Source organism: Protopterus annectens, chromosome 1.part1, assembly GCF_019279795.1.
Source record: "Protopterus annectens isolate FY-2018-M chromosome 1.part1, PAN1.0, whole genome shotgun sequence".
In the NCBI taxonomy this organism is placed as follows: domain Eukaryota; kingdom Metazoa; phylum Chordata; order Ceratodontiformes; family Protopteridae; genus Protopterus; species Protopterus annectens.
The window spans coordinates 98384-123916 of record NC_056726.1 but is presented as its reverse complement, the minus strand read 5'-3'; the positions used below and the strand labels follow the sequence as shown (position 1 = coordinate 123916).

General features: G+C 42.0%; 1 protein-coding gene across 2 annotated transcripts; it reads right to left on the bottom strand.

The window, feature by feature from the left end:
- Positions 1-2079: 2079 nt before the first annotated feature.
- Positions 2080-4669, bottom strand: ID3 (inhibitor of DNA binding 3, HLH protein). 2 transcript variants are annotated; one of them, XM_044073217.1, is made up of 3 exons: positions 4219-4669; positions 3683-3746; positions 2080-2608 (listed from the first exon to the last, which is right to left on the bottom strand). In XM_044073217.1, the coding sequence occupies exons 1-2, from the start codon at positions 4570-4572 to the stop codon at positions 3690-3692; spliced, it is 411 nt and encodes a 136-aa protein (XP_043929152.1). In that variant the 5' UTR covers positions 4573-4669; the 3' UTR covers positions 2080-2608; positions 3683-3689. The 2 variants fall into 2 exon arrangements, with proteins under 2 accessions (XP_043929152.1, XP_043929161.1); XM_044073226.1 differs by having other exon boundaries at positions 2080-2528.
- Positions 4670-25533: the final 20864 nt, after the last annotated feature.

Genomic DNA, 25533 nt, shown 5'->3' with positions numbered 1-25533 from the left:
AGGAATACAAAGCTGGGCAATTGGATGCAAAATTGGCTGCAAAATAAAGACTTTAAACGTTTTGTTAGCTAAGAATTTCTTTAGAAAACTGCCACCCTCTCTCTAGCAGTTCTTTACTGCTAGAAATTTATAAAGCAATGGAATGTTCTGTTTTGAACAGACACCGCTACTCTGCCTCATTCTGGAAGTGAAAATTACTTCACAGTAACTGTAGACAAGTCAAAGTCAGCAGCTAACCCCTTCAGGCACTTCCTACTTCACTACTGTTTGGATTTCCCAGGCTGAACATTCCCCAGTGGTAAATAACTTGTTTGAAGGCACAGTGCTGAAAAATGTGGCCACATAAGTAGGCTGTGAAATTCCCAAGGGAGGAAATCATTGCAGCACTGTAAGCTGTTGTGCCAAGTACATTTTTAGGTTATTATAATCCACCAATTAACTGCTCATACTGAAAAGATAAAAGTTAGCAGATGTCCCATTGGCAGAGGAAAATGAGTGGTTAGTGCTAATCTAGCCACTTTAGGCAGTCATATACTGTCATTGCAAGTGAAGCTTCTGTCACAAGACTGCCTTCCATTCGCAACTACAATAAAACATCCTTTACCTACAGATGCATTCATTCGTTACATTCGCAATTTACCTTCTAGGTTAACAGCATGAAGAGCAATTACCTATCCACTAAACACAAAAAAAAAAAAAAAGTGTTCCAACAAAGACAAAGCACACAGAGCAATGGGAACTATAACAGTAGACCTCAGGAAACTAATAGTTACAGAAAGCTATTTCATCATTCAAGGGAAACTTGTTCATCATTCGAGGGAAACTTGTTTTCAGATTGTTGGAATTATCTGACCAAAAAAGGGGATTCTAGTACCAATGTCAAGAACAGAATGCTTGTTAACTCTTAGAAGTCGAGACAGAAGCTTGTGTGTGGCGGGGGTAGGTGACTCTACTGTATTACAATCCTCTGCCCATTCCCCCTTTCACTAAGTTAATAACCTTTAGTTTACAAGTACAACACTCTTGTACCTTAATTCACATGTTCTGGAATCCTGTCAATTCAAGAAAATTGAAGTATACGTTTAAAAGACAAACGCCGTCAATCCTTACTTCAAGCTTGTTTAGAAGTTACTAGCTGTGCCAATTTGACTCAATCCCATACAGAAAACCCTTTTTTACCAAACGTTTAGACTTCAGAACATGCAGTTTTTCCATTAGAACTTTTACATAATTGTTAAGCAAGTTAGTTCAAATGCACCCACACAAATCCTCCTTGCAAGGAAAATACTGCAAAACTGTAGAACTTGCATTTGACAATAAAATCCCATACAAAACTGACCTATATACATCTATCGATTAGTTTCAAAGGGAGCATTAGCTTTCAAATATAATTTAGTTCTCTACTTGTACCAAAAAAGTCACCCCCTCAAACACACACCTCAAGTCAGCTCAGCTGGGTGTTTAAGTTAGATCACAGATAACCGATTCTGGTACAAATATGACAGGTTTCATGTCAAGGGCAGGGAAGGGCAACAGATCTAGACAGACCGGCACCTCCCCAGCACCTGTTTAACTCCGGTTAATGTGTTACTACACAGGTGAGCCATTTACCATTTCACAATAAGAGTCTTTCTGCAGCACTACTTCTCAAAACAGCTTAAGTTCAGCTCCCACTAACAGCAATTTGAGTGTAACCAAGAAAACCAAACAGTTATTTGAAAATATTGTCTTTAAGAAGCAATTGTGCACTACTTTCTGCAGTTTAAGTGGCTTGTGCTTCCCATCATGGACATATGTGGTGAAGGAGATGTGCATTTATGAATTCCAGTCCATTAGAAAAAATGTTTAGCCTGTCATTTACAATATAAACAGAAAGCAGAGCAAAATCTCATGCACTTAACCATTTCTCAGTGCTATGTTTGGCATGAAAGCTATGGCTTTTCCAATTAGATCAGGAACAACTCTGCAATAAGTGTGACAGACTGACGCATGTATAGGATGGGAGGTAGAGGGATACATAATGCTCACATTATCAAGCAATAGCAAATCCTGAATACTTACAAGGCAAGCATGCAACTGTTTCAATAAAGGTAAATCAATTTATTTTGTATAAAAAGTTTCAATTTACATTTAAACTTTTATAAAAAGTTTAGCATGATTTAAGTACAACATAATCTGCAGAAACTCAAATTTCTGCTACTATACAAGGTTATAGAGAGTTCGCATTGTCTTTATTATATACAATTTGTACAACATCCAGTCTTTTAAGTCCAAAACAGTTCTTTCACGTGAATTTAAAACCGAACACTGGTGTTCCTTGCAACCACGCTCCACCTTTTAGAAAAAAAGGCAAAGTCTTCTTAAAATAGAGAGTCTTTGAAAAATAACGTGCTGATCCCAAGGGGAAAAAGTCAGAAAGCCTTCCATATGAAGAAAGAGCATTTACAAATCTTCATAAATAACCAAGTAGAGTAAGGAAAAATCGCTTCATAGTTTCTTCAGTCGTGTGACACCTCCGATGTGGACAACTGCATTTAAAAACAAAGAAAATAATTCATCTCCTAGGTCCTGTAGTTGTGCAAAAAAAGAAAAGTCCCCAAGCGAACACCTGCAAAAGATTGAGAGAAAAGAAAAGGCATATTAGAAATGTGCTAAGAAGGCGAGATCCGGACAGACTGGCGCCAGGGAGGAAGCCACAGTTTGAGCATTTAACCAAACACAGAACAAGCAAGAGACTATGGGCAAAGGCTGCCACCAGATGTACTCATAAGGAAAGGGCGAGCAGCACAAATTAAAGCAGTCAAATAACACAGAGTGAAGCAGCAGAGAGGAAACGCACGCAAAGCCTGCTCTGTCTCTGCAGTCTAAACCCAAAGCTGGCTGGCTGGAGAGACATTTAATTGCGCCCATTACAGGCGCCAGTCTGCTGCTTGCATCAGTTACTTGATTAAAGCCAGCCATTTGCTACACTTACAGAGCCAACCCCACATTTTTTCATACTCAAAAATCCTTCATAGTGCAGAGAAACTGCATGCATTAAACCCGAAGCAGACATTTCTGACTAAATCAGACTGCTGCATTTATTTACCAAAAACTGTCGGGGGGGGGGGGGGGGGGGCTGGGGGCAAATTTACGAGGATTTCCCACCGGTCCTGCAGCGGTACCAACTTAACAATGAATCGTCATGTTCACTCGTAATGTACAGTGTAGAGCATTACTGCATTTATTGGCATACATGCAGAAATTACACCCCCCCCCATTACACAGTGGAAACAGCACGATATCCCATGTTGTAAGAATGCCTACAGTTCAGTCACATCCCCCTCACCTTTATTTATTCTGGAGAATGTATGAAGCGTGCCCATCTAAAATGTATATACGTGTGTGTGTGTGTGTTTTGGGGAGGCTAACCTACATGACTAATGCTGCCCTTTGCTTAAAAAAAAAACACGTTTTACCAACTAGGTCATTTAACTGGCGTGCTGTAACTGAACGCCCCAGTAAAAATGTCAATACTTCAGTATGCGAAATGCGTCCATCTGAAGTGTGTATGTTGGAGGTAGAGACTCAAGTGTGTGATTAATATCATTAAGCTTAAAATTAAGTTTTAGCAAATAGGTCAAATCAGCTGACGTGCTGTAACTGAAAGTACCAATAAATACAACATTGATACATGACTTACCAATCGTTTAACGACAAAGTGCTTTGCTGTCATCTGTCATGAATTCTGAGGGGAATTCAGATGCCTGCACAGAAGGGGGAAAAACACCGCAGTGAGTCAGTAGAATAAAAGCCATCGTTTTTTCAAAACTGCAAACACGTACACATCACAAAATATTTAGTGGTCAACTGGCACACGTACATTCATAACATCAAAAGGAGGTACTGCTCTTTCCTAAACATAAAATGTAATAAAGGAGAACAAAGAATAAATGGTTTGCCTAGTACTAGCAGCAAGCCCCTGACGCTCAACTCTACTCATTCCCGAGAGATTATGGCCTAGATCCCCATAGAAAAGGGGCAGCTCCACTGCCCTAGTAATATATTACAGTGAGGGGGTAACTCGGTGCGTTCCAGGCTTCTCAAGGAGGGTAAAACAGATACAGTGCAATGCAATCCAGTCTGCTACTACTTAAAATGCACCGCAAATATACCCCCCCCCCCAAAAAAAAAAATAAATAAAATATCAGACACTAGCACTATAACACTACCGCATACCTGTAAAGATAATATACTGATGTCTGTATTCAGGGCAGTCAGTGGAGGTCTAGAAGAAGAACTCTGTGCCGGTCTCTGTTGTTGATGTAAACTGACAATACTGGGATGAGAGTCCAGAGCGATCTGCAAATCCAGAATGTAATCGATGACATGTTGTAGGATTTCCATTTTACTCACTTTCTTGTTCTGCGGAATGCTTGGCACTAGCTCCTTCAGTTTGGAGTAACAGTCGTTCATGTTATACAGCAGACTCATTGGATCGTCCACAGGCGTTTTGCTGCGTGAAATACCCAGACTGTGGTCAGATAGACCGCTGTTTTTTCGTACAGATCTTACTGGGCTGATAGCTTTCATACTGAAACCGTACTACTTTCCACCACCACAATGTCTGTATGTTAGTTTACACTTTTATTAACCACTCTCACACAGCTACAAATGCTACTGATAGCTTAATGTACCTGCTTATATATATATGACACGTAGTGGTTGCCTAGTACCCGGAGTGCTATCCCTACTGGTCTGGATGTGTTGTCCATCACCCACACATCCTGAGTCTACTGGTAAACAGCGGAACAGTAGTATCGCCCTTCTTCCGCATTTTTAGCCAATTGTCTGCATGTTGGGCGGGTTTTTCCTACACAGCTTGGGTAGTAAATAGATACGCTTATGTGAAAACCAGACTTGGAAATTGCAACGAGCTAAACGGTTTAGAATTTAAAGGAGAATCATGCCAATCTGTCCACAGCTTTGCAATTGGCAATGCATTTATTGAATCAGATTGTGGTAAAAGGAAAAACAAATCCCTCAGTTCGTGAAGCTGTTGGCGAATTGGAGTCCCTCCAAACTGTCAAAAGAGAGACGTGTGTGTGACTGTGTTGTTGTTGGTGGTGGTGGTAGTGTGTGTGTGTGTGTGTGTGTGTGTATATAGAGCGTAAGTTAGTGAGTGAGAACAAGCAAGCATATATTAGCAATGAACTGGCGTCCCGTCCAGAATTTCTGGTTACCCGCAAACCAAAAAGGGATAACGTATTAGAGAGTGAATAAAGACAACGTCTGTGTTGTTTTATTTATTCCAGAATATACTAACAGTGCTGTAAAGTCTGGTGCACTGCTGCTGTGATGATTGCTTATTGTCAGTACTAACCATTTAATTTCATGCACGCAACGCAGTGTTTAAAAGTACTGGATAAAAAACCTAGGCAGGCTTACTGTGGTGAATATATGCTTCAAGGAGAAAAGCGTGTTTAATACCTGCCCACAGTGATGTTCACAAGCAGTACACTCTTGACGCGGTTGTTGAGATTCTTGAGCATGGAAATACAAAACATGAGCCTTGCATGGAGTTGCAGAACTGCACGCAAATAATACATAACAGATATTATTTTTAAATATGTTTATTTACAATATTCAACAATTACTGAACAATGTTGAAATCAAAATAGCCAATTCCAAAACGTAATTGAAAGTTATATATTAGGCGCATTGGATACAACAATGTGCATTATACGGCCATACACAGGTTCACAGGTAAGTTCTCGGCTGCTGCCCTTGAGGGCCAATTTCCCGTTTTGTGCTCAAATTAACTTATCCCATTTGATTATAGATTGGCCTTACCGCCTGAGCTGTTTCATTTCTTCCTCAATATACTAACAGTGCTGTCGATAAATTATATATTACCCTTAATGAGAATAACTGGGATCATACTATAAATACCCATGGCAGAATAAAGCATTTAGTAAGATTATATAAGTAATATCCTTAATCTATTATGAAATAGCATCCTCAGAAGATCTTTAAACAACCAATTATCTCCTCATTTTATAAATAACTTCTTAACTTCAGAATTATTTAATTACACCACATTTAGGAAATGTTTGTAAGCATGCTTTAACTAAATATCGTTCAGATTTAACCAGTTATCCGCAATACAAGATTAGAAGTGATGCTCACCTAGATAACAAAACTGTTATTCTATAAATGCGTTTTCCATTTAAGCAGTAAAGGGGTTAATATTGCCTTTAATTAAAACTTTACTTCACTGTCCCATAGTGGAATAACACTTTCACATGTCTACAAGATGTGTAAAATCTGCTTCAGGCTTTAGGAGAAAAAAAATTAATGAAGCAAAGCAAACCACGTCGCACCAGCCAGATCTCTCAAGAGATGTAAGGCGAATATTGCATAGTATAGTGGTTAACAGTACAGCATAGTTAAAAAGCGCAGCCGCACTGTTACACTGAATCCCATAACGCAAGCGTGTGTTTCAGTTAATTTAGGCCAAAGTCTATAGGTTTAAAGTTAATATTTCTGATCCTTCCTATAGGCTGACTTTAAAATATTGGCACATAAACAGCAGGTGGCAGTCGAATGTTTCAGGAACATAAAATGCCAGTCCTAGATACGTGGAACTACAAGTACGAATGGGAGGGGTATACAGACTGTTAAGAGGTGACCTGTGTGTGGCATAAGAGACATCCACCGAACCAATAATAGTGGATTTACTGTATATTAGCAAGTCAAATATCATCAGAAATACTCGGTCTAGTCTAGGTGATCTAATGAATTTTCAACATCATTAGAAATTATTAGTAGGTGATCGGCAAACGCTTGCATCTTGGGGGATAATTGATCTGGCATTTTATATCCTTTAATGCTGTCATTATTTCTAACATAATTTGCAAGAGGGTCAATAGCCAGGGCAAAGAGTAATGGAGAGAGGGGGACCCCTGTTTAGTACCTCTTAATGTTTCGAATGGGCTAAATAGCTAAGATCCAATCTTTACATAGGCTGTGGACTTTTCATATAGTTTTTCATTAGTCCTATAAAGTTTGGGGAGAAATTATATTTTTGCAGAGCTTTAAACAGATATGGCCAACTCAGGGAGTTGAAAGCTTTACCTATATCAAGGCTTAAAATAGAAATCTCATTTTTTTCCCATTTGCTAAGACTATTAAGGACAGTAATCTAATTACATTGTCTTGTACCTTTCTGTTTTTGATAAACCCTGTTTGGTCTTCATGAATTAATATTGAAAGAATATTATTTAATCTGTGTGCTAAGATAGGCATATATATCTTGTAATAGGTTCATAGGTAGGTACTAGGCTATTAACCCTAGGGCCTATATAAGCCTAGCCAAAAAGGTGCCCTAGCTTTCGCCACCCAAGAAAATTATTTTCCTGTTCCCCTGGTGAGCAGAGCCACAGAGGTGATCCCCGGGGTGAATTTCCTATTTCCCATCCAATCAAGATTTTTCTTGAAGAGTGCTAATGAGGAGCTTTGTCTGATATAGATAGGAAGTTTGTCCCAGAGTATGGGAAGTCTCTGTGACAGGAATCTATCCCTCCAGCATGATCTGTTTATTGTGGTGACAAGGTTTAGGTCCCTAGAGCATGTAGCTTGGAGGGATTGGGATTTCTTTAAGTGGAGCATGTCCAAAAGCTCTGGGTTTGACATAGCTTTGCATGTTAGGCAGAGATCGCCCCTGAGTAGGCGATATGCGACAGAGTAAACCTGGAGTTTTTTGAGTAGGTTTGCATAGGGCATCTGTTTGAGGCCGGTAATCCTCTTTGTGAGGTATTTCCGTGGCTTTTCCAGTTGTTGTAGATGTCTTGTGAGATACATACCAAAAGGGGCATTGTACTCTATAATGGGTCTAATGAGTGAAGAGTAGAGGGGAACAATGACATCTTTTTTCCTGGATGAGAAATCTTTTGTGATGAGGTGTGCCACGTAGAAGGATTTCCTGACTATTGCGGCGATGTGATTATCAAATGAGAGACTACTGTTCACCTGTGTCCCAATGTCTCTTATCACACTTTCAGTGTTAAGTAGACTACCACCTATGTGGTAGCTCATGGGTACAGAGTTTTTACCAAAGGGGATGACAATGCACTTTTTGGCATTGAGCTTGAGGCCATGGCTTTGACACTAGGCATCTGTCTCAGTGAAGTCCTTTAAAAGGATGTCCACATCATTAGGAGTTTTGATTATGGCTCCTAGTTTGCAGTCATCTGTGAACATCATTAGCCAAAGACCTTCTGTGTTAGCCTGTACTTCAGAAAAGTAGATACCAAACAGGAGAGGACCCAGGACTGAACCCTGTGGTACTCCACTTGTCACTGGTCTGAAGTTGGATTTGGAGTTTGCTAATTTCACAGTGTGGGTTCTATCAGTGAGCCAGTTGGCAACCGATCTTGTGACATAGGGATTTATACCTAGTTTAGTGAGTTTATCTATAATTCCAGAGTGTGGGATGGTGTCAAAAGCCTTGGCGAGATCTAGATAGGCTGTGTGAACCACCTTACCCTCATCTACGGCTTTGGTGACTGCTTCAAAGAAGTCTATCAGGTTTAGGAGACATGATCAGCCTTTTACAAGCCCGAACTGGGTGGGGTCCAGAGTTTGGAGATTGCCAATGTCTTTGTTTATAAGTTCCATGATGATACATTCCATGGCTTTGCAGACCAGGCTCGTTAGGCTAATGGGGCGGTAGTTCCCGGGGTCTGTGGTGGCTCCCCTTTTGTGAAGTGGGATAACTGTCACTGTGTGCCATTCATTGGGCACAAAGCCTGAGGTGAGGCTATGATTGAACATGGTGCTCAGGTAGGGTGCCAATTCATTCTGTAGTTCATGTAGAACCCAGCCTGGGATGTTGTCATGTCCCATGGATGCTGTGTTCTTGGCTTTGAAGAGTGTGGGGGTTTTACCTGTGCAGCCATGGTTACAGGAACTTTGCATTCTTCGGGTATAGAGATGGGCCCTTTAGGGGGTGAGAGGGGGGTAAAGTTAGCACTGAACCTATCTGCCAGGATGTTGGCAATATCAGTTGGTTCTGCATATTTAGTGCCATTGTGCTGTAACTCAGAGCAGATCTGAGTGTTGCCATTGAGATTCTTGACATAGTTATAGAATGCTTCGTGGTTGTCTTTAGAATCAGTGGCGATTTTGTTTTCGTAACTAACTTTGGAGGATTTTATGAGGGATCTCAGCTTCTTAATGAGGCTGCCCAGGGAGTTCCTCCAATCATGGGATTTTACTCTTTTTTGCAACAGTTTCTTTCTTCTGTTGTAGAGTTTGTTTATGGCAGGGGACCACCAGATTGGCTTCCTTTTTATGGAGGATAGCATCTTGGTTCTGTTAGGGATAGCATGATCCATGCACTCATGTAAGTGCTTATAAAGTGCATTTGTGTAGGATTCAGCAGTCGTACCTCCGTTGTCCATGTGCATGAGTGTCGTGAAGTTTGCCACTTCTGTCTTAAGAAGTGTGAAGCTGGCTTTGGAGAATTTTTTTTACGGTGGTTTCCCTAATGGGAGGTGGGAGCGGGATGTGGATGTCTAGGGTGATTAGCTTGTGGTCGGATCTGACCAACAAAGAATTGACCTCTGGTGTGGAACACCGGTTGCCCATGTTGGTAATGACCAGGTCTAGGATATTGCTGCCCCTGGTGGGGGTGTGGATAAGTTAATCCAAGGCATTGGAATTTATGAATTCCTGAAAACGTTGAGCAAAAGAATTGGTCCATGAGTAGTTTTCCCAGTTAATGGTGGGGTAGTTGAAATCACCCATTATTAGGGTGTTGGGTTGTACCCTAATATTTTCCAGTGTATCAAGAAATGAGGAGTGGGAATCCTTGGGCATAGTGGGGGATCTGTAGCAAGTTACAATTTGGATTGTGGTCTTGCCCAGAGTTAGTTGCACTTGGATAATCTCGGATGCATTATGCTGAGCAACTAGCCTAGAGGTGTGGATATCCTTAATCAATATGGACACGCCTCCGCCTTTAGTGTTTCGGTCCAGGTTAGGTGGCTGAAAGGTGTGGTATGAATTATAGCCTGGTAATGCATGAGTGCTCTCTGGAGCCTTAAACCAGGTCTCTGTCACTGCATAGATGTCAATGTTCTCCATTTTAAGGAGTACCTCGAGTGAATGCATTTTGAGGTTTAGACTTCTAGCATTGAGTAGCATTACCCTCAGATTTTGCTTGCTTGTACCTGTTACAGTGGTGAATTTGTTATTTGAACCTTGCCTAAAAAAGGCACTATAGAGGTGGCAAGAGCCTTAGCCAGTGTCCAGAATCCCAAGGGCGACAGGTGCAGGCCATCTCTAGCAAAACATCATGGTCTGTTGATCATGTCATCCCAGGCAGACAGATACTGGACCCCCTTAGAATGACACCAGAAGTTTAGCCAATTGTTGAAGTCAATCATTTTGTCCTTGTACTGTGGTATCATTCTGGGTGATGGCAGGATGCTGCTCAGGGCTAAGGTCATACCTGCCTGGGCTACAAGATCGGAGAGCTCCTCCATGTCTCTTTTCATATAGTCCAGGGAGGTATGTCTCAGGTCATTCTCACCAACATGGACAATGACAGAGTCAGATTTGTACTTGTGGAGTGACCAGAGTGTGTGCATTATGTGGCGGATCCTGGCACCCGACAGGCAGCTGCCAGTAACTTTCTCCTTGTTTAGCCTGGTGAGTGGAACATCAGTGTGCCTGACTATAGAGTCACTTATGACTAGAGTGTCGGGTACGTTGTTATGCCTTATGGGCTGTGGTTGAGTGGCACACTGAGTTTGTGGGCTATGTCTCATTTGGGTTGTGTTGGGGGGGTGGAGGTTGCTTGTGTTTCTGCTTTGGAGGTCTCTGTTGCTTGAGCAGATTTTTATTGAGACCCTCCGTGAATGTAGGTGTGTGTTTTGTGTTTCTATGTGTGTGTTTTGGTGGTGTAGGTTTTGAGGGACTATGTGATGAGTGTGATGTGGTGCAAGTGTTTACCTTCTCCTCTTGACTGTCTAGTCCAGTCTTGGTTGAAGAGAGTTTTGCTTCCAGTTTGGCTATATAAGTGCATCTCTCACAGGTTGTAGTGTTGGGTGGTAGGAGGAGAGGGTTGTCTGTGTACATGAGGCAATTGCTGCATTGCTCCAAGATGCCCAGATTCATCAGGTGGACAGGAGAAAACACCGGGAGCTGACCCTTAGTCATGCCTGGATAGGTGCTTATTTATTAAGTAATAAAACTGTTTTCCTCTAGACAAGTGAGGAAAGTTGAGTGCCGTAGTAATTTGTAGCTTATTTAGTGCTTACGAGTTCTGAACAAGTGCTGAGCTCAAAGAAACAGATTTGAGTGCTAAAACTAAAAGAACTGGCTAGTTCTAAGGGGAAATTTGAAGAGCAGACTTTATGGCGGTGGAAATAGTTTAACCCTAGCTAAGCAGCGATGCATAAAGTGCATTTTTATTTATTTATTTATTTTTTAATATAACAGTAGCAAATGAGCAAACTGATTTAAACAAATTAACCAATAAAAAGCTAAAAACTGAGCCCCGTTCCAGCAGTCTTCGATCAGACAAGTTCTAACTGCACACTCCTGCCACTAGGGTGCAGGGGAACCTTCTCCAAGAAAAGATGGTCTGAATTAGTGCTAAAGTTATACAAACAAAGCTAGATTCAGCAGGTCTGAATTTAGTCTATGCTACAGCAAACAAGGTGTACCAATTTCAGAAAGAAACAGTTCAAATAAGCAGGCACAGTAAGCCTTTAACCGCAACCCCCCAGCTCAGAAGGGCAGAATCTACCCTCTCCTCCCACAAGAGTGCAGACCACACCTTCTTAATGTAAAATAACTGGCCCGAAGCCCAAGTGCTTAAACCAGGACTAATACACTTTTAGAATAACAGACACTAAGCCTTCAGTCAGCAACTCCCAACTTAGAAGGATGTAAACTACCTGTCCTGCCACAACAGTGCAGATCACAAACCTTCTTAATGTAAAACAACTGGTCTGAAGCCCAAGTGCTTCAACCAAAGGCTTAGAATAACAGTTACAATTTAATCAGACTACTAACAAGCAGAAATAAATGCAGCAGAATGTATGCAATCAAGTGCTTTTAAGAACAAGCAGCAAAAGCAAAATAAAGTAATAAAGTAGGAAGAAACACAAATACACTAAAAGCAGATGAATAAAGTGCATTTTTTATATAACAATAGAAAACGAGCAAACTCAATGTTAAGCAAAGAAATTGGCCTGTATGATGTGCAAAGGTTGGGATCTTTATCACCTGTTACATAAGCTAGACGTCTTTGCAAACATCTCTGGTCTAAAATTCAATCACAACAAAACTCAGGCACTTCTAGTGAATAAAAATGTTATTATGAAATTTAGATAAAAAAGTGACATAAACTGGGAGGGCACACATATTAAATATCTAGGTATCATTATTGAATCTAATTATAAACAATCACTCACATCTAATTACTGACAACTTATAAACTCAATTACAAGTCTGACAGTTGGAGCAGACTCTTCCTCACATTAGAAGACAGACTAACTTTAATCAAACTGATACTGTTGCCTAAAATCATATTCATTGGCCAAGCTCTAATAATTCCCTTACCTGTCAAAATTAAAAAAGAAAATTAATAACTTATTACTCAACTTCCTTTGGTATCCCAAGAAACCAAGAATTTCTCTTCTCTGGCGTAACAAAAGCTGGGATAAAGGAGATAAGGAGATATAGGGTTTCCAAATATTGATTTTTATTTAAATGCCACATTTATTAACATAGTGTTGCTTTGGAATAATACTTCTTATACATCATATTGGAAATCAATACATTAAACCTTACTGCTTAATAGTAATAGGACATTGCTTGAACCATATACTCAAATACATACAAACATCTTTATATGGATTTTAAAAATATACATTCAAAGTGAAAGGTCAAAACTTGTTCTTACACCTCTTACAAACCAAATGTTGCTCTTGTTTAAAAAGTTTATGTTTTCTAATCAATTAATTAAGAATTTATTAATAATTATGTTTCCTATTTCCTACATAAATTAATGTTTGATATCTTTTGATACACAGAAAACGTTAAACTTCAAGAAGGCTGACTTATATTGGAACCAATTTCTCTCAGCTAATAAAATAAGTTCTGCAGACTATTTGATCAGCAGATATAGTTTGCAAAATTGCAGTTGGCTGGACATCCAAACTTATAAGGATTTTATACATACTAAGCTCATACCCTCATTAGAGGCATGCAACGAGTAACTTAAAAATCTTGAATTTTATCTCAACCATTATTAATAGCTCACCCAAGAACACTTCGTACATATCTGTTATTTATAAAATTCTCAGAAATGACTTTAGTAAAACAGATGTTTCTTTTTGGAATTATTCAAGTGAAGTTAATAAACAAGTATTCACAGAAAAAGATAAAAAAAAACTTTGTTTATAGTCAATGAAAGAATCCACATCTTCCCTTTTCTTGCGTGTATACACATGGACATTTTTACATAGATGTTTTTTCAGCCCATAAAGACTAGCGATAATGCACAAGAAAGATGAAATGAAATGCTGGAAATGTGGACATCCTGATGCTGACTGGATACATGTGGTTGTTAATTGCAAAATAATTTCCCCATTTTGGTTACACTTTGTTTCTTTGTAAAGCTCTATGGAATGACAACTGTACAATTTCTGACTCCCTTATCCTTTTCAGTGTTTCTGTTCCTGAAGTCTATCCTCTCCATTACAAGGAAAATGGTTACTAAAAATTGGAAATCCCAATCTACTCCCGTATTTAAAGTTGAGTTTATTCATCTTGTGAAATACATTTGTAAGAATGAGATTGCTACTATAAAAGCAAGGACTAACAACATAACTCATCATTTAATTGCTTGGACAAAATTGTCTAATCTGTTAGAGAAATATTAAGTGTTCTCCTATGTATATTGCTTTTTTAAGTGTTATGGACATTGGGGATAATTCAATAAGCCTTACACGGCATGGATTTCCATGTAGGAATAGTGATGGCTGCCGAGCCATCCAGGAAACAAGGCTCATGGCATGCACGAGCATCCTGACACTGTGCGGACATGGAGGTGTCCGCAGAATGCAAATCACCTCATCTGCTGGTAGAAAACATGCAAATTAAGTGATTTTGTGATCCAGGAAACCTAAAGGCACCTGTGTAGGTGCCATGTAAGGCTGAAAAATGTATGGGGTTACAAAGTGTGTACCAGAGGATCAAAATTAAACAGGGCTGTAACAGCCCAAATAAAATGTTGTACAAGGTGCAGTAGGAAAGCAAATGGCCAAAACTAAGGCCAGTGATGTAAAAAAGCAATGCAATTTATTAAAAATTAAACTTTTTTTAAAAGACATATGCCACATTTAAGCGGTGTGCAGTGAAGCGCAAACATGCTATTTTGCGGAAAAAAAAAAGAAACCTGAAAAATATGATATTTAAAGATATTTTGATTTTTTTTCCATTATAGTGGCCAGCATGCGGTCTCATACAATGGCAGGTGATGGTGGTTGCTAAGGACATAGACTTTGGTGTAGTGCAGTATCCAGGGTATATGCAGCTAGGTGTATGTAAATGAGGCAAGTTTATTGAATAGCAAAATGGGCCACCATGTCCGCAGGTACTAACTGTGTAGTACTATGATAGTGTAAGCAGAAGAGACAGCTGACATGAAAAGGGTGTGTGTCAGGGTTTGTGTAAGCAGATTGGAGCTCAGTGGCGCTTGTTTGTGCTCAGCTAAGCACAGCGTGGCAGGGGTGTGTGCCTGAGGCTGCTAAGATGTGCTTAACTTGTTAAAGAAAAGCTAAGTGTGACCATGTACAGGGAAGGGGTCTTTCTGCCCTACAGTGTTTACAATAGCTCCATGGATTTGCTCAGAGTGCTGCAGGGCTGAGCAGTGGAAGAAATTAAAAAAAAAAAAAAAAAAAGGTGGGGAATAGCCTGGGAAAGTCAATCAAGCATAAATGATTGATAAGCCCTGTTCCACTCACACTGGCTCATTCAAACCCCTAAATGATATACCAGGCAAGTGGAATGTATCATAGTCAGCCAATTACACAGGCTGCATCCGCAGCACACCAGTATAAAGTATGCATGCACACTTCAATCTGATTTTTCCCGCATACTCTGCACCATTGGAGTACACACTTGGGAATTTTAACAGACAAAATGATAAGGCTGCTGCTGCTGTGCTACATCTGTATGCACCACAGGCTGAGGTCAGTGATGATGATGATGCTGACAATCAGCCCAGACTGAGGAAGAGAAGAGTATTCAGGCCCAGGGTAACCTTTCAGGGGCTACATGAGCTGGAGATAGTGGAGCTCTACAGGGTGAATAGGGACATACTACAGCAACTCACCGAGCTCTGCCAGCCTCACCTCAGACCCAGAGCCAACAGAGCGGAACCCATCCCAGTGGAAATAAAGGTATGTGTAGCCTTAAGAATACTAGCTACAGGTACTTTCCAAAGACCTACAAGGGACATCATGGGGATCTCATAGGCATCCACATCCAAGGTACTCCACCAGTTCCTAGATGTCATGCTAACACATGCCAGTGAGCACATTTATTTCCCCAACACCTGTGAGGAGTGGACCAGCAATATGCATCTCTTCCACCATGTAGCACACTACCCAGAGGTACTGGGTGCCATACACTGCACTCATGTATACATCAAACCACCACCCACTGAGGAGGGTAGAGTCTACATCAACCGCAAGGGGTATCACTCCATCAACTGTCAGGTTGCGTGCAATGCCCAGGGCATTATCGTCAATGTGTGTGCTGGCAGCCCCTGGCAGTTATCACGACTCCCACATCTGGCATGCATCACAGCTGTACCAGGCATTTACCAGGAGGGACATCCTATATGGCCATCTAGTGGGGGATGCTGGTTACACACTGGAAACATGGATGATGACACCCATCAGAAATGCACACACACCAACTGAAGAACACCATAATGAGGCACACGCACAAACTAGGGACATTGTAGAGCATGTGTTTGGGCTGCTCAAGTCATGGTTCTGCTGCCTCAGTATATCTGGTGGAGCCCTGCAGTACTCTCCAGCCACATGTGCAGACATGTTCATAGTATCTGCCATGCTACACAATATGATCCTGCGGAAACAGCTGCGGCAGAAACATCACAGGGAAGGGGCACACAGCTCCCCATCATTGACAAGGTCCTCACAGGCACAGGGGCACTTGGAGGAGGAACCCCTAAGCCTGTCCCTATAGGCAGACATAGGGGTGACCAGTACACCCTGGCCTTGGGGAAGAGGCAATGCATAGCATACACTGACACCCTAGGGCCCCAGGGACTGACACCTCACTCCGACTCACATACACACAGTAAAATGGATGTCAGCCACATCACACTACCTATACCTTACCATGTATAGGCTGTGTACTGCGTGCATCCAACAGAGTCAGCCCTGAAGCACTGTCCTTGCAACTGCTGCTGGCACAAGGTAAGTCACTCTTCTTAACAATAAATGAATGGGGTAGTAGACTGTGGTAGCATATTATGGTATTGCTGCATGGATGCATGGGAATTGAGTGGGTTACCAGGATAGCAGCAGACAACAGGCAGCTATATGGGACAACAGGAACTGTCTCCCAAATACTGGCTGACCCACAATATACAGTAGGCCCTAAGCCAGCAAAATCCCCTGCACTATGTGAGGGACTTACAAACAGTGGGGTCAGAGGACAAATGCATAGATGTCAATGTTGGAGTCCCATACATAACTCTAAACCTCTTACAGCAAGAAATGTGTACAAAGCCATAAAGAAATGTGGGGCAAAGGCCCCAAAACAGGGATAAGTCTTAAATATTGCTCTTGCAAACATAGAAAGTTGATAGAATAACAGGTGTTGTAGTAGCATGAATTCTCTGAAGGGCAAGAAGTCTGAAACTCAAATGTCTGTCATTACTTTCTAACTTCAGTCTTAAGTGAGTTCACTATTATTTGCCACACAACCACAGGTTTTCTGAAAAATGGACCCATAATATGAGGCAAACATCTGGACAGTCTGTGAAGATGTGTACAGTTGACATGTATGCCCCCCCTCCCCAACACACCCGTGTTCACATAGAACTGCAGTAACCCATATGTTTATAAGGTAATAGCAGCAGACCACACATTCCCAGGCTTGTCACAAACAACTTGATAACTTGTTCCATTTCTACAATATGCAGGGTTCAATGTGCTATGTATGTTTGTGGTTAATAGTTTTAGGAAGTAGACAGAACTTACTAGTGGCTGTTGTGGCTTAGTGGTCTAAGTACAGTACTGTTTTTGTCAGGGCCCATGGTTTGAGACTGGCTGTATAAAATATTTTGCATGCAGCTACACCAATGGTAGGAGTTGTACACACTGTCCAGAAGTCACTGTTTGTTACTGTAAGAATGCTAGACAACGGAGGGACAGGGGGGCACACATATGGACAGTACACAGCTCTGAGTAACCTACACAGTGCCTAGTAGAACAGCAGGTTGTGACAGGTCAGTCTAGTGCAAGGATATAAAGGCTGCCATGTTACTGTGTCAGTACTGACAAAAGTCAGTGGGCACCATCCATACCTCTGGAATGACAGGGTGTCACAGAATGTCCACACGTATGCCTCATATATCTGTTCTGCTTGTCATAACATTGCATTTGCCTTGCAAACTATTTGCAAACCAATAAAGGTTGATGTGAAAACATCAATGATAGACAGTCGAGATGCAGATGTCATGCCCATAAGTAAGTGCAAGCTAATACAAAACCATTCTACCAACTGTCTACATTTGGAAGAGCAATATTAAGAGCCTACCCCCATGTCTGGGCCTCTGACTGTTGTATATGAGCCTGTGCAGATGTCTGTCTGTAACAGTGTGAGAGCTATGGCCAACATGTACCCTTATAATAACAGTGCAAAACAAACTGTTGGAGGACCACAGCAGATGTATGGGGCACAATGATGGACAATGTTAAACAGGTACAGTCAGTGGGTCTATATTATATGAATGAAAGTTCATATAATTGAATGCTCTAATGAGCGAAAATTCTGGACATTGAGATGCGTGCTGTGGGATTGCAGTACAGTGAAGATTGGAGTATTTGCCCTTTCCTCACTGTAGTGCGATCTTGGAGTTGGTATATATATATATTTAGTGGGGGGGGCACAGCACCCCCCACAATATTGTTTTCGATTTTCAAAATTTTCACTTATTAGAGTGTTTGAGTATATGAACTTTCATTCATATAATATAGATCCCAGTCAGAGGTGTGAAGTCTGCAACCCTGTGTGTGATGTTACAACTTCTACCCAACTCACACCATAACTACAAATACATAGCAGCAGCAACTGTGGACAAAGGCTCTGACTGCTCTACAGAAGGACAAAGAGAAACATATAAGGGGAAGGGGAACCACTGGCCAGACAAACATAGAATGTGCACACTAGAACAATTTCTGCTGTAACATAGTTCCCTGCAGTGTATGGAGTCAGTAAACAAATGTCTGTCACTGCTCCCTCACATTACTTTATACTAATCTGCCATTGACATACCAGGAAATTACAGCACTATGTAGAATATATCACACATATTATGGAAAACTCTGCTCAGTCCAATGCACTCTGTACCCACCCCAGGATATGACTCCATTAGTAAGGATAGCACACAGCCAGGAGATCCCTCAGCCAGTATATCACCAAGGTGCTGGACTGTTTCCACAGGTTCATTAGCCAGTCGGCTGTAGCACAAAAAAATCCTGGACCAGACTACAGGCAGCTCTTGACTGGAGTCCCACTGTTACTACTGAAGGTCATCAAGGGCATGCTCCTACACTTAGAGAATTATAGCCTATGTCTAAACCCACATCTGACTATTGAGCTGTGTTTTTCATATATACCTTTGCATACACACAGTTATGTACACCTTAACTGTCTCTCACCACTACCATCAGACAGGATTACTCTAATCTACCTGTATGTGGCACATATAATATATATCTGCATCTGATGAGTATGATATACATACATATATATATAGGTAACATATACAAATATAACAATTACAGACAGGCAGACACAGTTGGAGAGACAGACAGACAGAGACTGATGAAAAGCATACAGTGAAGTGCACACCAGTTGTAACCAGTGGCACGTGCAAGTATGAAGGTGAGCTCCATTGTGTAATAGTAGTGAGGTAGGGGTTGTAATGTCACATCACCTGCCTTGTGTGTGTGTGTCTGTGTGTGTGTGTGTTTCTGTATCTATTACATTTGCAGCAGAATAGAAATGCCAAACAGGCCTATGTCTGTGTAATGGTCACCCATTTATGGGCCTGATACTAGTGTCATCCACAACAGTGGCCCACCTGTCAGCAGGTACTGATGTTATCCACCCCAACAGCAGTGTCAGACACTCTTCACATAAATAAGCCTCATGGTGCATGTGATAAGTATGTATCACTATATTACATACAACTAGATGGGTAGGAGTTCTAATCTCACCACTGGCAACTGTGTGTAATTTTGTACATTAAACCATTTTGAGTCCTGTTCCACCCAGTAATCCCCCATTGCCCTACTTTACAAGGCCTGTTGATATCATTCACCTTAGAAGCACCATTGGACAATCCTTAGACATATAAGCACAGTGGTGCATACAATAAGTATATAGCACTATAGTATATACACTTAGATAGGCATGAGTTCTAATCTCACAACTGTTTGTGTGTTTCTAGGTTAAACCATTTTGAGGCCTCTTCCACCCTGAAAACCACTCATTGCCCTAGTTTACAGGGCCTGCTGATGTCATTCACCTTAGATATAGCATTGGACACTTTGCAGGCATATAAGCTTCAGGGTGCATGCAATAAATATGTAGTACTATAGTACAATAAACTAGATAGGTAGGGGTTCTAATCTCAAGACTGACAATTGTGTGTGTGTTGTGTGTATGTGTGGGGGGTATACCATTTTGAGGCCTGTTCTGCCCTCCTGACACCCCCATTTCATTAATTGACAGGGCCTGTTGATGTCATCATCCTTAGATACAGCACTGGACACTTTGCAGGCATATAATCTGTGTGTCACATGCGATAAATACATAATTCTATAGTACAATAAACTAGATAGGTAGGGTTCTAATCTCAAGACTGCCAACTGTATGTGTGTGGGTTGGAAATACCATTTTGAAGCATGTTCTGCCCTCCTGACACCCCCATTGCATTAATTGACAGGGTCTGTTGATGTCATCAACCTTAGAGACAGCATTGGACACTTTGCAAGCATATAAGCTCTGTGGTGCATGCTATAAATACATAGCTCTGTAGTACAATACACTAGATAGGTAGGGGTTCTAATCTCAAGACTGCCAATTTTGTGTGTGTGTAGCATATCCCCTGTGGTTGTGTGTGAGGTTGGTTATACCATTTTGAGGTCTGTTCCACCCTCTGGACACCCCTTTTGCTTTAATTGACAGTGCCTGTTGATGTAATCAACATTGGATGCACTGTTTCACACTCTGCATGCCATATGTCTCAAATGTATACAGTTTTGCAGAATGTCCAGATGATTGGCTCATACAGTTTGTCTGTGTGTCATAAACTTATGGTTTCCTGGCCAATCATTGGGAAAGCATTAAGAGCTGAAGTCAGACAATAATGACAGACACCTGAGTGTTAGACTTCATACCCTTCATAAAAGTAATAGTAATATGAAACTGGTCCTTCTATCAGTTTTCTATGTTTGTAAGAGCAATATGTAAAACCTGTCCCTATTGTTGGGCCTGTATCACCCCATTATTGAAGGCTTTGTCCACATGTATTGTTCTAACAGGTTGAGAGGTATGCCATAGACCCTATCAGCTCCATGGCATATGCATTAAGGACATAGTACTATACGACATATAACTAGATACGTAGGGGTTGTAATTTCAATACTGATGACTGTGTGAGTATGTGTTTGTGTATGCATATCCTCTGTAGCAGTGTAGCTATCTTGCCTGTGTATGTGTGCAGTGCCTTTACCATTTTGTGTGCCTGTGCCACCCTGTTAACTCCAGAGTAGTAGTGGCAGACACTGCAAAATGTTATAACCTTTGTGGGTCATGTGCTATGTATATTGTGCTATCACACATATAACTAGCCAGGTAGGGATCTACTATCAACAAGGGTGGTTCATGAGTGGGGTGTGTGTGTACATATGTGTATCCCCTTACAGCACTGTGCCTGTGTTATGGCTGCAAACATACCTCTCGAATCCTTACAGAAAGACATCTGTAGAAAGCCATACAGAAAAGTGGGACAAAGGCCACATATTAGGGTCAGTCTTTAAATATTGCTCTGATAAACATACACAGGGGATAGCATAACAGGTTGTGCATTCACATGCATTTTTTGAAGGGTATGAAATGTGACAGGTAAATATCTGTCAATATTGTGTAACTTCAGTCTTTAATGAATTCACACAACTTTGCCAGAAAACCATAATGTTATGCCAAATGTAACAAAAATATGTGGCAAACAGCAAGACATTCTGAACACATCTGTAGAGGTGGGGGATATGGCCACCACCTGTCCTACCCTGCAGGTTGCAGTCCATATTTAGTCAGGTGTGACCTGTGACAACACAAGCAATACAGAGGTTCCTAGACTGTAGGACAACAAATATCTTCTAAGGTTGTATACTACCTGCATAAGGCAGTTACTTCACATCAGAAGCACCTTACTGGTATGAGAATTAGCATAACCTATGGTGATGTGACACAAATAAGCAGTCATATTGTCAAACAAAGGGAAGTCCTGTCTGGTGCATTTGCCATGGGTTATGGTATGTCCTACCAAGTGTCACAATACTACAAGATGTGCCCAACATTCCACATTTGATAAGCTGGCAACCCTACCCTGTGTTGCATATGTGTGTGCAATATGTAGACATATGTATGTCCTGTGAGTAGCTTTTGGCCATAATGACCCAGATGTATAAAGGCATAAATGCAAACTGTCACCTCCCACTACTATCTAAAGCGGTGGCATCTGGGAGTAGTGTGCTGTCATTGACCCATAAAGTGATGTTATCACACTGTAATGGGGTCATACAGCAGGCATGAAATGGTGACCAGGTCCTGGCCTCCAGCTGAATGCAGAAAACAGTACCATTGTACCATATGGCGACGACATGGACCCACTATTTCCCAGATTAACAACAACCCCATAAACACACAAACTGTGGTGACAGACCTGGCTACTCAGGCTGATAACACTGTTGCAGTCACCCATGAACTAGTGGCAGTGGTCAGAAAAGGCTTGCATGTGGTTCACCACATAGATAAAGGGACTGCATCCAGACAAAAGTTGGACATTACCTGTGTATAGTCCTCAGTCAGTACAACAAGACATTAGCAGCATGGCTGGTCTGGCATGTACCTATGCAGACATATGCACCAAATGGTAAGGATATGTTAACACACACAAAGGTTATCCAAGGCCTTCAATACCTGTGCCATGCAGACAGCCTCAAATCAGTACTGCACCATTTGGTATTGTACAGGTTGTCCAAAGGTGGGCTGTGGCATGCCTTGATGGCAATGTTGTGGTCAGCCCTTCAACAGCTGCCTCATATATGTCAGTATAACTCTATGTGCATTACTGGCATGACAGGCTTGAATCAGATATGACACAGCAAAATAAACATCTGGAGAGACAGGTTTGTCTCCCAGAGGCTGCCCTGTGTCAGGAATGCACTCCCCAAAAATGTCAGAGTACCATGCAGACCCTCATCAACTGCACTAAAGTTGAGTGAATGTCAAAATAAATCTGTCCCAGGGGTCCAAAGTGTGTCAAACAATGGCAGGGCAACAGATGCTGATAGATGACTCTGATGGGGATACAGTACTGGATAGGCTTGTAAGAGACCCAGGGCCAGTACTGTAGTAACGTCCTCTGTACCTATGAACCTGTGATCCTATGGAACTCCCAGGTGACATGTAACAAGAGTAGCATGCTGTTGTCAAGGGGTATGCATGCAAGATATGCTGTTTGCCCCCATTGTCCCTCACACACTGTTCCACGCATATGCACCTAAGTTAACATGGACACATACAGCCGTACCTTGCCAATGAAAATGTAGCTGTGTTCCCACTCTGCCATCCTCAGTTCCTATACTGGCAGCAGCCCACCCCGACTTACACACACTGACACCTGGAACAGAAACAGAATAAGGTCTGTGACAACAGTCAGTCAGCAGTACTAACAGCAATAAAGCAGCACAGCACAAAGGTATGTACACTTTGATATGTACGCATGACAACTGCCAGCAGACAGCACTTTACATACCACTACTACACTACACACTGCCATTGCCTGTAGTATATTCACCCTGGGATGTGGCACAGGTATCGTCACATGCACAGGATGAGGTGTGGGGTTGGCAAAGGCCTAGGCTGTGCCATACAGCTGACATCATGTGTATGTGCGTCTGGAGGGGTGGTGGTCAGCTGAGCCATGGAGAGGAGTTGTGTGCGTCTGTCACTGACCTGCATGTGATAGTGATGTGTGAGTGTGTGCATGCACACAGTCAAGCCATGTGGTAGCCCTACATGAGGGTATGTTGGACAGCTCTGGACCATACATGGCAGAATAAACAGTTCACCATCTCTGGCCACAAACACGGGAACTGGTTCTTACAGGAGTGGCAGTGGTGACCATGCCCAAGGCCAGATGTGGTACTACTTCCTGATGGTGACCAGTGTCTACTTGGTCCCTCACGGGACTGCCCAGGACCACATGCCCATGTTGATTCTGATACAAGAGGTTTATGGTATCACACAATGGAAAGTCTAGCTTTGCTAGATTTTTATTTTTGTGCTTTTTAACCATGTGTCCATGGCCTGCCATGTTGTGGTGTGGACAGCACCTTCCCTTTGTTAGTGCTGGTGGTACTGCCACTACAGGAGTGTGACTGTGCATGGCCAAGTTGGCTCTCAGCTGATGTTGTTGATGACCTACATCCATGTGTCTGATGCCCTACTCCATGTTCAAGCACAGACATTGCACAGTTAAGGACTGACAATGTTTCACCCCACTGTCTATCCACTACATCAGCAAAATGAAGTAAGGTATCACCAGTGCCATGGAGGGTGTCATGCATGCCAGGCAGTGTTGCATCCATGACCCTGAGCATCCGTCTGGTGTACCATTCACAAAGTGCCTGTGCCTCCATGATGGACTGCAACATGCATCAGGTAACACATGCTGTGACACCTCTGACAGGGGGGGGTGGATGGACAGCAGTCCTCCTTCAAGCACCCCTGTCAGTCTACCTGTGTGGGACCTTTGCAGCTTTCTGGCTGTGTCTAGTGTCTACAGTCACTGACCCCATAGTCACCATACTACCCTGCTTGATGCTACCACCCTCCAACTGCCCAATATCTGTGGCTGCTCAGTACTGGGTATGTGTGGGCATACTGACTGTGTGTGAGGACATTGTGGATGGAAGTGGGATGTCAACCAGTAGGACAGATTCAGCCCCCAGCAACCCCACCTGTGCTTCACAATGGCCACCATCATCATCATCAGAGTCTGATGAGACACTGACATCTGGTTGTGAGGGGGGGACACTCCAACCCCCATGGTCACCTGTGAGGAGAAGACAACATGATTACATTAATTCCTGCACTATAATGCTTGCTAATCCACACACACACACACACACACACACACACACACACACACACACACACACACACACACACATGTGAGGTGCCACAAAGGCCTTATACAGACCACACCTTCTGACTGATGCCATGCACAGCACACAATCAGACCATAACAGACACACTCTGGACAGGCCCTCAACAACATGCAGTGCAGCTACATCCAGTTAATGTTGCTAGTACTATACACCTGTGAGATACGTGACAAGTCGGAGTATGTGATGGACCTTCAGCTAACACACACTGCACCTGTGTGCACAATAGTAATGCACCCCTGTATAGCACAGTGGCTACGCCTATACAAAACTACGTGCTAGTATGTTACAGCTCATACAAATATTCTACTGTGATTACCAATGTGATGCACTGCAGTGAACCCCACCACAACTTAACATGCACATATTGCAATATGGGTATGCTTAACAGTTGTGTGCATGGCAAAATGGCAGCCCTTAACATGCCTAGGGTATAGGTGAGCCATAACATGACAGTTCCACACTCACCGGCTAAAGGCGGATGTTCCCCAGCCACACCAGAGGTATCTATGAAGTTGTGGGGGAGAGGTAGTGTCAGCACACACACATATAGCAATGGTACAGGATAATATGTGCATTTATCAACATGTACAGTACAAGCTACGATACTACCCAAATTGCTGACATTCATAATATGTGTGCACATGTGTGCATTAATAAACCCCAAACACAAATGCAGATTGACCTGACATATGCATACAGGTTTGCAGAGGCTGCCAGCATGAATGCTACAGTATTAACGTGATGACCA

What these genes read in the sequence shown, in the direction of transcription:
- ID3 (XM_044073217.1), bottom strand. Translation starts at nt 4,572, where the DNA reads ATGAAAGCTATCAGCCCAGTAAGATCTGTACGAAAAAACAGCGGTCTA. An exon ending in TCAGTATATTATCTTTACAG is followed by an intron (nt 3,747 to 4,218) that starts GTATGCGGTAGT and finishes CCTTCTGTGCAG; the next exon opens with GCATCTGAATTCCCCTCAGA.